A 13113-nucleotide genomic window follows, 5' to 3' on the forward strand; every position below is an offset into this window, starting at 1 on the left:
TATATATTGTGTTAACACTGTGATCTTACCTTTTGATTTTATCATTCTCTATTTTTACTTTTATACGATAATTATTACATTTTAATAAAACGATCACCATTTCACTTACCAAGCAGCCAGCCATAAGGGAAAGCTCTGTACTCAAATTTTCTTGACAACGCCGACTTCTGCAGGACGAAGGAGTCATGTGATGAACCTGGAAAACCAACGAAAACATTGGTGATTTTTTGTTTGGCATCACAGACCATCTGCACATTCAGGGAATGGAAGTCTTTTCGGTTACGAAAACTTTCTTCCCTGGTGCGGGGCGATGTGAGTGCAATGTGGGTGCAATCAATTACCCCCAGCACATGGGGCATCTGAGCCAAAGCATAAAAATCTGCTTTCAGCTCACGCCACTCACTGGCGCATCGCGGGAAATTAATAAAACGTGCAGTGTGCTTTTTGAGGGCTTTTAGGACCTGGAACAGGATCCTAGAAAAGGTGGGTTGGGAAAACCCGGCAGTAAGTGCCAAGGTGGACTGGAATGTGCCTGAAGCTAAAAAATGCAAAGCACCCAGCAGTTTGGCAAGTCCAGGGACTGCTCGGTTAGTAGGGGCACGAGGTTCCAGGTCCTCTTTTACAATCTCATACAGATCGTAAATTGCTGAGGAGGATAGGCGATACAGTTTTATCACCTCCTCCTCGGACAATCCATCAAGCAAACGCCTGTTGCGGTACAGACGCGGCCTGGGGATTCTAGTCCTACTTGCCTCAATCGCCAACGCCTGTCCACCATTCTCTCCCTCATTCTCGCCCTCTTCCGTCCTCACATCCACAGATGCATCAACATTCCCTCCAGCCACCCCCACATGTGCACGGCCTTGCATTGCATCCAAAGCAGTCTCCTCCATGCATGCAGCTTACGTGTACAGCAACACAGTGTCCACGCACGGCTCCAGTGCAAAAGAGACACTAACAAAAAAAGATTTGGGATAATTTAACTAAACTAAAAGATTAACTATTCCTTTAAGGCAATGTGTGTGCCGGGTGTGTGGGTGCAGGGGAAGAACGGATCTGTGAGCAGCACTAGTTTACTTAGGATATTAGTTTAGTGGCAGTGACTAATTTTATATGTATTTAATGCAATTAAAAGACAGACAAGACAAAACAAACAGTAACGATACGTTTCCTTGTGACTACTCGATAGTCCGGCAGAATTCCTTTCAAGTAAAGGACGGAAACAGCTCTTTGCAAAAGTTCTCTCCTTCGCTAGATCCAGGGAGTGAACAGAACACAAAAACAACTCCCTGTTCTATAGCAAGCAATGGACTGCACCATTATGCTCTTTATCATAGGGGGATAACTAAACTTTTGCCTTTTTTTTTTCTATGCTTTTGCAATATTTTTTGCTCTTTTCCATGTAATGCATTAATGAGAAACATCATTTGTATGTTTTTTTTATATCATTATTACATGATTTCATAATTTTTTTTATGTTTCCAATTTTTATCATGGCCAGGAAGAGGTGCGAGATAAAACTGCTGATTTTGACAGTTTACAGCGCCGTGTTAAAAAACAATATTGAATCGCTTTTAACGCTTCTCTCTATACTTTCACTAGGAGCTTCTACTTGACTGCGATGAGAGCGTTATAGCGAGGAAAAAAACGGTGCATTAAAAGCTGAATTGAACACTGGGCAAATTTAACCAGGGGCAAAGGCAGGATTTGTAGAGGGAGCTTTCCACACCACTCCACCAGTGGGCGTGACCAGCATACATGGGGGCGTGGCTATAATATTAGACAGTGCTTGGCTGCTCTCCAACTCTTCCTATCCCTAATAATATACATGGGCAATGCTGTGTGCACTACTGTTAGGTGCACGCAGATTTCCCTTTTCAAGCAGAGCCGTGTGAAGCGGGTGCAGGGTCCAGCCACCTCAATTATATAGTGCCAAGGCTTGGAGGGGGTTTCCAGGCACTAGCAACCCCCCCCCCCCCCACCCTCGGTTTGCCTATGTTAATGGTGTTAAAATCCCTTAACGCGGCGTTAAAAAATGACAGCCGAGAATTGAATTCCACCCCCCAAGTGTGAAACTGGGACATCATGGACTGATTTAGCAAATGCAACCAAACAAAAGTGGTAACCAGCAACAGACTTTGCCAGACTGCCCCGGTCACACTGTAACTAGGAAACTAACCGCTAGGGAATCCGTCCTTCAAAAAACATGAATATCACGGGGGTTTTGCCTGGCAGCTCTGGTACGCTGGGTGCCAGAGTAATAGTTATAAGTAAAAAAAAAAAAATGAAATTGTGGAACTACAAGTCCCAGCAAGCCCTGGCAGATATTGACTGCATGGGAATGCTGAAACTTGTGGAACTGCAAACACTCCCAACCCTCTTATACACTCTTAAATCTATAGGGAATCTTTGTTCCTGAACTCATCCACAGGAAAATAGTATTAAAAATTACATTTGTGATGGACACAACCTGCTCGCATGTCCGTCGAAGCCTGGTCCATGTCCATACCCGTGGGGGAGGGGGGATGAACAGCGCAAATAATGCCCTACGCTCAAAGGGATGTATTTATGATTTCTTATATAATTCTCCCAGGTGAGAATTATAGGTAACGTCTCCACTTTTCAAACCCGTCGGAAACTCGCAGCTTGATACATTGACCACCTAGTAAATCTCCTGCAGTGTAGATTGTAAGCTCTAGTGAGTCCCATGTTATGTCCGTATACAGTAACCAGTGTGTGTTTTATCTCCCAATTCTACACAGATGCAAAATATGCTGGTACTATCTAAATAAGCAGTAAATCATAATTAGAATAATGTTTGATCATTCAGTGATTATTTACAGAGCACACATAATAACCCCAGACATTTAGTGGAACCCTCTCTGCCTGTATTGTGCTTTCACTTCTGTATTATTACCCCCTGACCTACATCTTCTGCTGCAGTACAATCCCCCCCCCCCCCTCCCCCTGGCTTTGTCCTTTAAGGGAGACTAGACAGGACTGAGCCAGTACAGAGGAAACCATTTACACGGAGGGGGAGACAGATGAAGCAATTAGCTAGGAGGTAACTGAATTACTTGCAGAGCAGGATGCATATACCAGGGACACATGCAAAGAGCATTATCTTATTTCTTACATTATAGGGTGTATTTAACAATATTCTTCCAATATGAAGATTTTCTGTCTCTGCGAATTTGCTAATTGCATTGAGTAAAACTAGCTTCGAAAATGAGACCCATATACTATACTTGTAGCAGTTAGCTGGGGTTCACTTGGTTGTAAATGAGATATAGTCACATTTGTTTGCAAAGGTTTCCAGTATCAGTATAACCTGATGCATTCAGAAATTATGCTGATATCAGATTGGAGTCAGTTCCTGAGTCCCCCCCTAGTACAATGGCTGGGACAACCCCCCCCCCCCACTAGCAGCCATTGTAATACTACAAACTCATTTACATGTGTGTAACACGTCCCCAACCTAACAGAAAGCACCAGCTTACTGTAAACAGAGGGTGTGTGCAAAGTGTATCCACAATAACAGCTTCCAGCTCAGGACAAACCTCAGATGCAAACATACAAATCAACAGAGATTTTACTACATAAATTCCAATATCTTATCTTCCCTGGTTAACCAGACTCAAAAGAGCTATCAAAAATATAATACATTGGAGGAATGATGGCATTAATAGTGAGTTATGGTTGGGAGTTATATACTTTTAATACCATAACTACAACATGACCCCTGTTTGCAGTGTGAACACAATAGGCCTAATTTGCACCCCTTGTATTGTAACATGGGTTGTCCAGCATCATCAATTGTACTCCTTTTTTTGCATTTTTAATAAATCAGGCCTCCTGAATGAACAGATTGCGGCTTCTGATTGGTCCTCAGGCTCGCACTGCATTCTACGCCGCAATTTTAAAGCGGCGAACGGCGCAGATTTGCTGGTTACGTATCACATAACCGACAGAGACCCTGTAAAAACAGCCTCCATCGTATCTTCCTCGTCATATCACACTTTCTCAATCTGATTATAGCAGGTTTCCTGCCTTTTAATCCAATAAACATCCGGTGATAAAGCCAAGGAAATGAGAACAGACGATAATAAGTGCGTCTAAGGGGCAGACTGTCATTAGTGATCAGTACGTTCAATATTTCACCAGTGATCCACAGATGCCCATAAGTACCCTTTATACCGCAGGCTAAAGGTGCCACCCGGTGCACCGGAACTTGACGCATATTATTAGTTCACTGATAGAACGCAGATCACACCAAGTGGCGCTGTACAGAGGATATATAGTCATCCAAACCTATATAACCTTAGGACGGATGTCAATGGCTGGCTGGCAAATTTTTAGGGGGTGAACTCGGCTCAGGAGCCTATTAGGAATATTTTAAAGGGAAAATAATGCAGATATCTCAGTATGCCAGGCCACGGTCGCCCAGTATGGGGCAAGACTGGGGGGGGCCGATGCCGCCTGCCCGACAGACATGTTTTTCTTACAGCCCATTGGTCTGTCTGTGCGCGTTTTACCATATTGCAATTACCCACAGCGACACCACATATAGAACGTGTAGACGGAGGGGGACAAAGCCTCGTCTGTAAACGGTGAGGGACGGACACCATGTTATTGCAACGGGGTGGCGTAGTGGTTAGCACTTCTGCCTCACAGCACTGGGGTCATGAGTTCAATTCGCGACCATGGGCTTATCTGTGTGGAGTTTGTATGTTCTCCCCGTGTTTGCCTGGGTTTCCTCCTGGTGCTCCGGTTTCCTCCCACACTCCAAAAACATACTAGTAGGTTAGTTGACTGCTATCAAATTGCTCTTAGTCCGTCTCTCTGTTGTCTGTGTCTATATTAGGGAATTTAGACTGTAAGCTCCACTGGGGCAGGGACTGATGTGAGTTCTCTGTACAGCGCTACGGAATCAGTGGCGCTATATAAATAAATGGTGATGATGTTATTGCCATCGTCTCACATTGCAGTCCCTAATCTGTACCAGTCATCAGAGATTACAATGGACATATATATAACATTACATGTACTGATAAGTAATAACAAATGGAGATAGTGAAGCAATAATGAGAAAACTTGAATATAAATTAAATAGAATAACTAAATGCAGATTATTGGCCTGTGTGCAATGGAGTTTGAACAATGCACAATATGGCTGCCAGCAGCACAGCCGCCTCCCCTGAAGCCTCAGTACAAGGACAGGACATGGTGCCGGTTTCTACTGGAAATTAAGGAAATTGTTTATATGTAATATCATATTACCCGGCTCAGACATCGTTATATAATACATCGGGCCATACCATGTGTTCATGGCACTATTGTGTATAACATAACGATAAAACCCCGGGCTACGTCCCGCTGCCGCTACTAGATCTCATTTACATCGTTATCCAGTCCGGTATCACTCAGCACATCACACACAGCCGCCCCCCCCCCCCCCCGGCGCCCTAGCTCCACCCCCGCCACGCCGGCACAGTGGTACATTCCGAGTGCATATAAAAGGGCCGCGGCGGCCCCGCCCCAGTCAGTGCGGCGCGAGGAGTCAGCGAGCGGGAATCTGTGAGAGTCAGCGCGAGGGACAACATGGCGGCCAACGGTAAGAGCGCGCGGGGCCTGGCACCCCCAGAGGGTGTTATCTGTGTGTGTGTGACCCGGGCGGTGTGTCCGCCGAGCACCCGGTGCCCGGATCACCTCCTGCCATTGTCCTGGATGCACACTGCGGCATGGCGGCCATCTTGTGGTGCAGGGCGGCGCCATTTCGCGGCATGGTGGGCTCAGATGAGGCCCCCCCCGTGAGAGGGGATATATATTTATATATATATATATAATTGTTACAATGAGGAAAGATGGTGATCACAGACCTTGACTCATTGGTGCAAATTGGGATTTATTGGGGGCAACACAGATTTCCTCTGCACCAGTCTCCATAGATGCCCCATAGTGAGATTTCCCCCCCTAGTGAGATGCTCCTGGGGGTGATGGCAACCGAGATGCTTTGATTTTCCCCTTGCTCCTATCTCCTGCTATAGGGTTATGTAACCAACATGATTATATGGGAATAAAGCGTAAGGGAATATTTAATGTTCCTCCCCTTTTCCTATGCTGGTGATGGGTTATCTCCCTCCCCATTGTTTGGATCCCCCCTGGTTATATTAGTGCCTATCTGGGCGCAATGCACCACAATCTGCCCCATCATCACATTGCATAGGGTAATACTGCAGGGAGGCTCTGTTAGAAATGCTACAACTAGAACAAAGTAAATTTATGTAATATTTAGCTAGATATTACTGTATACTCTGCTTTATTAGATGCTCCACAGTTACTATTGCAGTTTAAATAATCTTAATGTATTTTTTCCTACAGATTACACCCAACAAGCAAGCCAAGGGTAAGTTTGTCTATATCAATGTGTTATAGCATGTATCAGGTGTATGTGTGTTTTTAAAGTGGTGTTTTAAATGTATGTGGGTCTATATAGATGAGCAACATGTATGTGGGTCTGTATACGGAGTTGTATAGGTATCTGGGTCTATAGAAGCGTTCTACATGTATGTTGGTCTCTATAGGCAGTATGTGTGGTTCTTATTGAGGATTACATATGTATGTGTGTAGATATGTTTGTATAGGGGGTTATATGGGTTGTGAGGTTCTGTATAGGTATGTTATACATATGTGGGTCTGTTTAATGAGGATGTGTATATGGATCTGTGTAGTTGGGTTATATATATGTGTGTGTCTCTGTAGAGGGGTGTGTTTATGTTGTGGGGGAGGGTTGTATAATCTTTTAATCTTCATGTTCTTGCTCTGATTTCAGATATGGCACATACCCTTCCCAACCAGCACAAAGCTTCTCTCAGCAGGGCAGCCAGTCCTATGGCCAGCAGGGTTACAGTGGCTACGGCCAATCTGCTGGTTCCTCGTCCTATGGCCAGAGTGGCGGATATGGGTCATCCTATGGACAGGAGCAGGGCTGTAAGTTTCCCATTCATTAGCAAGTAAAAGTGTTTATGCTGTTAGTCTCACACTGCAGAAATTACCCGAACCCTTCTTTATTTACCAGCTTGTACGTCTTCAGTGTAGTTAGTGGGATTTCTCAGTTTCAGTCCATTGATTTGTGTGTTTTGTACAGCTGGATACAGCTCCCAGTCGGCTCCTCAAAGCTACGGCGCTAGTAACTACAGCAGCTCACAGCCCCCATACAGCGGTGGTCAGCAGCAGTCATCCCAGTCGTCTTATTCCAGCTACTCTCAGCAGCCTCCCGCCAGCAGCAATACCGGCAGGTGAGCTCCAGTCCCATCTGATATGTATTAATCTTTATTGCTCCAGGATAACATTTAATGGTTATTGGATGCTCCCCTGACTGGTCTTTTTTTTTGCCAGCTACAGCAGCAGCTCTCAGCCCTCTTCCTACCAGTCAGAACAGCAGGGCAGCGGCTATGGACAGCAGGGGGGTGGTGGTGGTGGGGGCTATGGGAGCCAACAGAGCAGCTACGGAAGTCAGCACCAATCCAGCTTTGGGGGACAGCAGAGCCAAGGTGGTTACGGCGGTCAGCAGCCGAGCTCCTACGGGCAGCAGTCCAGCTACAACGCTCCTCAGGGGGGCTACGGCCAGCAGCAGTCGTCCCAGTACAGCAGTGGAGGAGGTGAGTCCAGCCTAGATTCATTGTAGATTTTCTCCTTTACGTTTCATTTAAAGACCCCAGTAATAATATTTTGCCCTCTTGTTTTTTTTTTTTGTAGCTGGCGGCTACAACCAGGACTCTCCCTCCATAGGTGGTGGAGGCGGCTATGGTGGCTCTGATCAGGGCAGCTATGGTGGACCTGACGGTAGAGGCAGAGGGCGTGGAGTGTTCGGTGGTCGCGGCGGTGGCTTTGACCGAGGTGGACGAGGAACCCGTGGAGCAAGAGGCGGTATGGGGTAGGTGTCTGACTTTGGGAGGTGTGCGAGGGTGGAGAATGGCGGAATATAGCCGCAGTGAGGTGATGTGAGTCGGGGGGGGGGGGGAGCAGTATAAACCAGCGCTGAGTGACTGAGCACAAGCCATGTATGGTGGTTACAAACTGATTCCTAAGCACTGACAACTCGACCTGTGGCTGTAAAGAGAGGAATGTGGTTTCCAGCTGTATGTGACAGGACGGGGTCTCCAACAAGGGTCTATAGAGCCATGTGCTCCTTGGTAGGCAGGTGTAGGGGTACATCGCTGTACGACACAACTCCTTCCAATCAATGGATAAACATGATTGTGGGTAAAACCTCTGACAAGGTTGACATGAGTAATAAACTACTGTATGGAGTATCACAATTACTGAACTTAGCATATATGTGTGTAATACGTAGGATTCTCTTTATATCCATTACTTGGTATAGATGTGTATGAATTACTGTGTTTAAGATAAAGTGTTTAAGTTATTGCTCAAAGGTGCTATAAGTACATAAGACGTCTAATCTGGGGTAAATGAAGAGTCTGGAATTATCTTAAGGTATTAAATTGTGTTAGAACATATCTTGGTTTTGAGAAGCCGGTATATAAGCTTCCACTATAAGATAAGAGGGGTCTCTCCATGTGTAATAGATGAGGGGGGGGTCTGTGTGACTACGTGTATATACTGCTAGTGTGTGATTATTACATGGGGGGGTGCTGGATACGCCGCATGAGGTAAGTATAGAAGCGGCCGCTACAGACTTAGGAATAAACTGACAAATCATGTTTGCTGTGTTGCTCTGCTTTGTGTTAACAAATTCTGCATTTTATGTGCTACAGGTTTTCAAGGTGTCGTCAGCTTTCACACTAGCTATTTATCAGCACAATATAGCCATAAGCTTAGCGTTACAGAACTACTGATGTGCATGAAGCACTCACTTTACTCTCTGGTGCTTGGTTACACTGCTCACAATTATATGCAAAACATTGGTCTAAGATCTCTCATAGAAAGGTATCTGCACTGCTGTGAGATAAGTGGTGATTAGTCTTAGGAGGCAAAACGTTCAGATCGAGTGTCCTTAAAATGCCGCAAAGTGGCTGAAAGTGAGAAAGAAGCTTCATGTACAAACAAGACGCAAGTGTGTTAGTTGTAAGAGAGTAACTCGCACACTTAGACCTTGTGTGTTGTCGCGGAATAAGATCTTCTGTAGCCTCGGGAATCTCAAATCAAACACTTCAATTTCTCCTAATTGTCTTCTCAGCGGTGGTGAACGGGGAACATTCGGTAAATTTCTTGGTAAGTGAAGAGTTGAAAATCTCCAACACAAATTCTTGTACTGTTCATTTTATTTACGGTCATTCATACCAAGAGCTGGATGGGAGGGGGTCCTGTGTGGGGGGTGAGGCCGGCTCCATTCCACTGGCGGTGCCCGTGCACTTTATTTTATGTTCAGTCTTTTCTTTTTTTTTTTTTGTTTTGGTCAAGTAAACACAATTTACAATGCAATTGCTCATTTGGTTTGAAGTGTTACAGTAACCCTCAGGGGAACTCTGGTTAAGGTTTGGGCAGCAGAATTTGGTAAATGCATGTGTATTGTTGGTACTGACAGGTCCATTAAACCTCAACATGGTATAAAAAAAAAAATAACCTCTTGCAAGAGTGTAAGACTGACAAAGGTTTAAAACGAAGTAGTCATGTTTGACCAAATCCACGGCTATTAAAAAGTGTACGGCACAAAATTACATGGTATGGTGGTTATACTTTGTCATCGGGTAGTTTGTCACATTTAAAACACTGGTATAATGTATTAAGGAAAATCCACTGGAACCTGGAAAAAAAAAATGCAAGTGTCATTACAGAAACCTGACATGGGTCTAAGGTGTGATGATTGGGCTAAACAGGGCAAAAGACTCCAGTACTTTCATGGTATAACATTACAAATGTCTGACATTGTACGTCCATAGTGTGTCGTAGGGTACAACACTTGGTGTGCTTTGTAAGGTTGGTTGTCTGCTCCAGGAAAGGGCTTGTTTGGTCCAACAGGCTCATAATTAGCAACAGACTGGAAAGTGTCCATGTGTTGCCCAGGCACTGAGAATGAATAACATAGGTGTTGCGTATGGAGGGCTGTGGGTGTGTATGTATTACTGTGTTGTCAATGGCACACCTTTGATATGGCTGTTCTCTGCTCTTAAAGGACCCCGTGAAGGCGGCCCTCCCAGACACGACATGGATGGTAAGTGTTACTCAGTGCTCGTTTGTCTATCTCACCCCCCCCCCCCCCCCCCAACCTGGTGCTGTGTTCAATCAATAAGACCCTGATGTTGTGTTACAGCTGAGCAAGACAACTCCGACAACAACACAATCTTTGTGCAAGGCCTGGGCGAGAATGTAACGGTGGAGTCAGTCGCTGAGTACTTCAAGCAGATTGGAATCATTAAGGTTGGTGTGTTCAGTATTATGGGTCCTTAGTGGGTGGCTATTCTCGTGTGCTCTGCATATATATCCCAGTATGGGAACAGTCTAATGCAGTGTTCATGGAGAAGTAAATAAGTATAGAGCCCATGGAGTTGCTTGGTACAAACTATTGAATAAATGACTTATTACTTGCTGCATTGCTGTACATTGTTCTGTACAGTTGGTAAGAGGTTGGAAAACATTCTGCACCCACTTTAGGCATCCTGAGATTTAGAATGACAATGTTTTTGTTTGAAAACAGACTAACAAAAAAACTGGTCAGCCAATGATCAACCTGTACACAGACCGGGAGACTGGCAAGCTGAAGGGAGAAGCTACCGTGTCCTTCGATGACCCCCCGTCTGCGAAGGCTGCTATTGATTGGTTTGATGGTGAGTACAGCAGACTGCCCCAGCTCCTTCCTGCTTTGTCAGGTTTGCTCATTATAACTTTGAACACTTGTTTACAATGTCTGCTAATGTTAATCATGTCTTTTGTGGTATTTTTTAATTTGACAGTCATATTTGGCCCTTGCGGCCCCTGAAGTGTCAGATTGCCTTTCACCAGCCTAGGTGCTCCTATCTTCTGTTTGGTTACTAACCTCTGCCTTCTTTTTTTAGGGAAAGAGTTCTCTGGTAACCCAATTAAGGTCTCTTTTGCCACACGGAGGGCTGACTTCACCAGCCGTGGAGGTGGAGCTAATGGCAGGGCTGCCGGCAGAGGGCGTGGAGGTGTGTAGTGGTCAATGTTCAGTCTCATAGAAAATATGTAGCATATGTAATGGTCCTTGTACAATACAATGTTTGTGACAGGTTCTCTGATGTCTTTATATGTTTATATAGCCTTAGGAGGGATAAGTGAATATTTGGTGTTCATGCCCTTTAAATCGGAGTCTGTAGTGTAGTGTACTGTGTGCTTCTTGGAAATGGTTTAGTGCTTTGCATAATGACACTGTACAGTTTCTAATCGGCTTGTTTTGTCTGAAAGGACCCATGGTACGTGGTGGGTTTGGTGGTCCTAGTGGAGGTAACAATAGCCGTGGAGCTGGTGGTGGTGGTGGCGGCGGTGGTGGCTACCCCAGTGGTGGTGGAGGACAGCAGAGAGCCGGAGACTGGAAGTGCCCAAACCCGTAAGTTGTAGCCGTTCAGGGTTTCCATGTGGAGTCATGTTTTCCCTGTAGGGTGTTGTCTCACCCCATGTTCTGACTCCTTCCTGCAGGACTTGTGAGAACATGAATTTCTCCTGGCGAAACGAGTGTAACCAGTGCAAGGCTCCTAAGCCTGACGGCCCCGGAGGGCCGGGCGGTGCTCACATGGGTGAGGATTCCTTCTTAACCCTTTAATGTGTAATGGTCGTACCTCTGATCACTGTACTAAATCGTACATCACTCTTTCAGGGGGAGGTTTCGGTGATGACAGGAGGGGTGGAGGACGTGGTGGCTTTGATCGAGGCGGCTTCAGAGGAAGAGGAGGCGACAGAGGAGGATTCCGGGGCGGAAGAGGGGGTGACCGTGGGGGCTTTGGACCAGGCAAAATGGATTCCCGGTGAGTTGAAGTTAATGAATGTAGTGATGTGTACATAGTCTGTGTCTCCCTCTGAAGGGACTGTATGTGGCAGCAGGGTCAAGTCCTTGTATGTAATGTCTTATCGCTTGTTTCAGGGGTGACCATCGGCAGGACAGACGTGAGCGGCCATACTAGCTGTGATACGCACATTATTTCTACGGTTTTTGTTTGTTTCTTTTGTTTTTTATACATATGAAGATGTGTCCTATGGATTCTTGCTGAATTGTTCTAAATTTATGTACACTTTGTATTACCTCCGCAGTGCGCTGTGAATTTTACCCGTCTTTGTAAAGTCCTTGCTCATTAAACAATGACCTTGTGTGTAAATTTCTTACATGGTGTGATATGCAGTGTTTGTACTAATGTCTATCTGGTTTGGGAATGAGGCCATTTACAATCTCCATTTGCATCAAACGTTCACTTCATGGATTTAATTTAAATATAAATTCTTAAATGTAAACTAAATAATATTTTCAACATGTGTTGTAAAAATACAAATAGAATGCCTTAAGCTCCATTAATTTATGAATAATCTAATGTGTAATCTGTTTACAAGTGTATGTAAAACACTGCTGGAGTTTATTGGTCGTCAGTCTGCATTGTCCTTGTACACAGGTACTTGTTACTGTCCTCAGTGACTGACTGGAGGTGACAGCGCATTAGTCATATGTTGTGTACAGATTCCAATGTATAATCTGAGCGTCACTGGGGTATTACGTTGCACTGATCTGTTTTGTAAGCTGAGTGACTGGTTCCTCAGATGCAGACTGATTCTTGGGATGATTAAACTAGGGATTACTAGATTATGAAGTAAACTGGCCATCAAAAGAAAAGTAAGTGATAATAATGCCTAGAATAGGGGAGTTAGTTTTCCATATAAATTATTTGCTCAAATTTCCTCCGAACAAAAGTTTAAATGAAGATGTTTTGCACCTCGCTGTACATGAATGATGGGAACCACAGAACTGACATGGTACACAAAATAAATACAGATATGAAAACAAAGGGTATGGAGAACCCTCCTAATTAGAGTGTATCTTCTAAATGGAAGAGGGCACAGCTGAAATGAGGAGTTAGAGTGGAGATTGGGGGAGTTGTGAGGGTGCATTAGTGTGAATAGTGTTATTGAGGGTAAGGTCACCTAAAAAAG

The 13113-nt window shown here is 44.8% G+C and overlaps 1 protein-coding gene across 2 annotated transcripts; it reads left to right on the top strand.

The window, feature by feature from the left end:
* The first annotated feature begins 5497 nt into the window (after positions 1–5497).
* On the top strand, positions 5498–12297 carry FUS (FUS RNA binding protein). Of its 2 annotated transcripts, none has more exons than XM_075178854.1 (15): positions 5498–5614; positions 6382–6406; positions 6833–6990; positions 7148–7298; positions 7399–7661; positions 7759–7936; positions 9203–9237; positions 10139–10177; positions 10277–10383; positions 10661–10790; positions 11019–11129; positions 11386–11527; positions 11617–11714; positions 11795–11942; positions 12059–12297. In XM_075178854.1, exons 1-15 carry the CDS (start codon positions 5602–5604, stop codon positions 12096–12098), a joined length of 1638 nt encoding a protein of 545 aa, XP_075034955.1. In that variant the 5' UTR covers positions 5498–5601; the 3' UTR covers positions 12099–12297. The 2 variants fall into 2 exon arrangements, with proteins under 2 accessions (XP_075034955.1, XP_075034956.1); XM_075178855.1 differs by having other exon boundaries at positions 7405–7661.
* The last annotated feature ends 816 nt before the right edge of the window (positions 12298–13113 follow it).

This window comes from Mixophyes fleayi, chromosome 7 (genome assembly GCF_038048845.1).
Source record: "Mixophyes fleayi isolate aMixFle1 chromosome 7, aMixFle1.hap1, whole genome shotgun sequence".
Lineage (NCBI taxonomy): Eukaryota > Metazoa > Chordata > Amphibia > Anura > Limnodynastidae > Mixophyes > Mixophyes fleayi.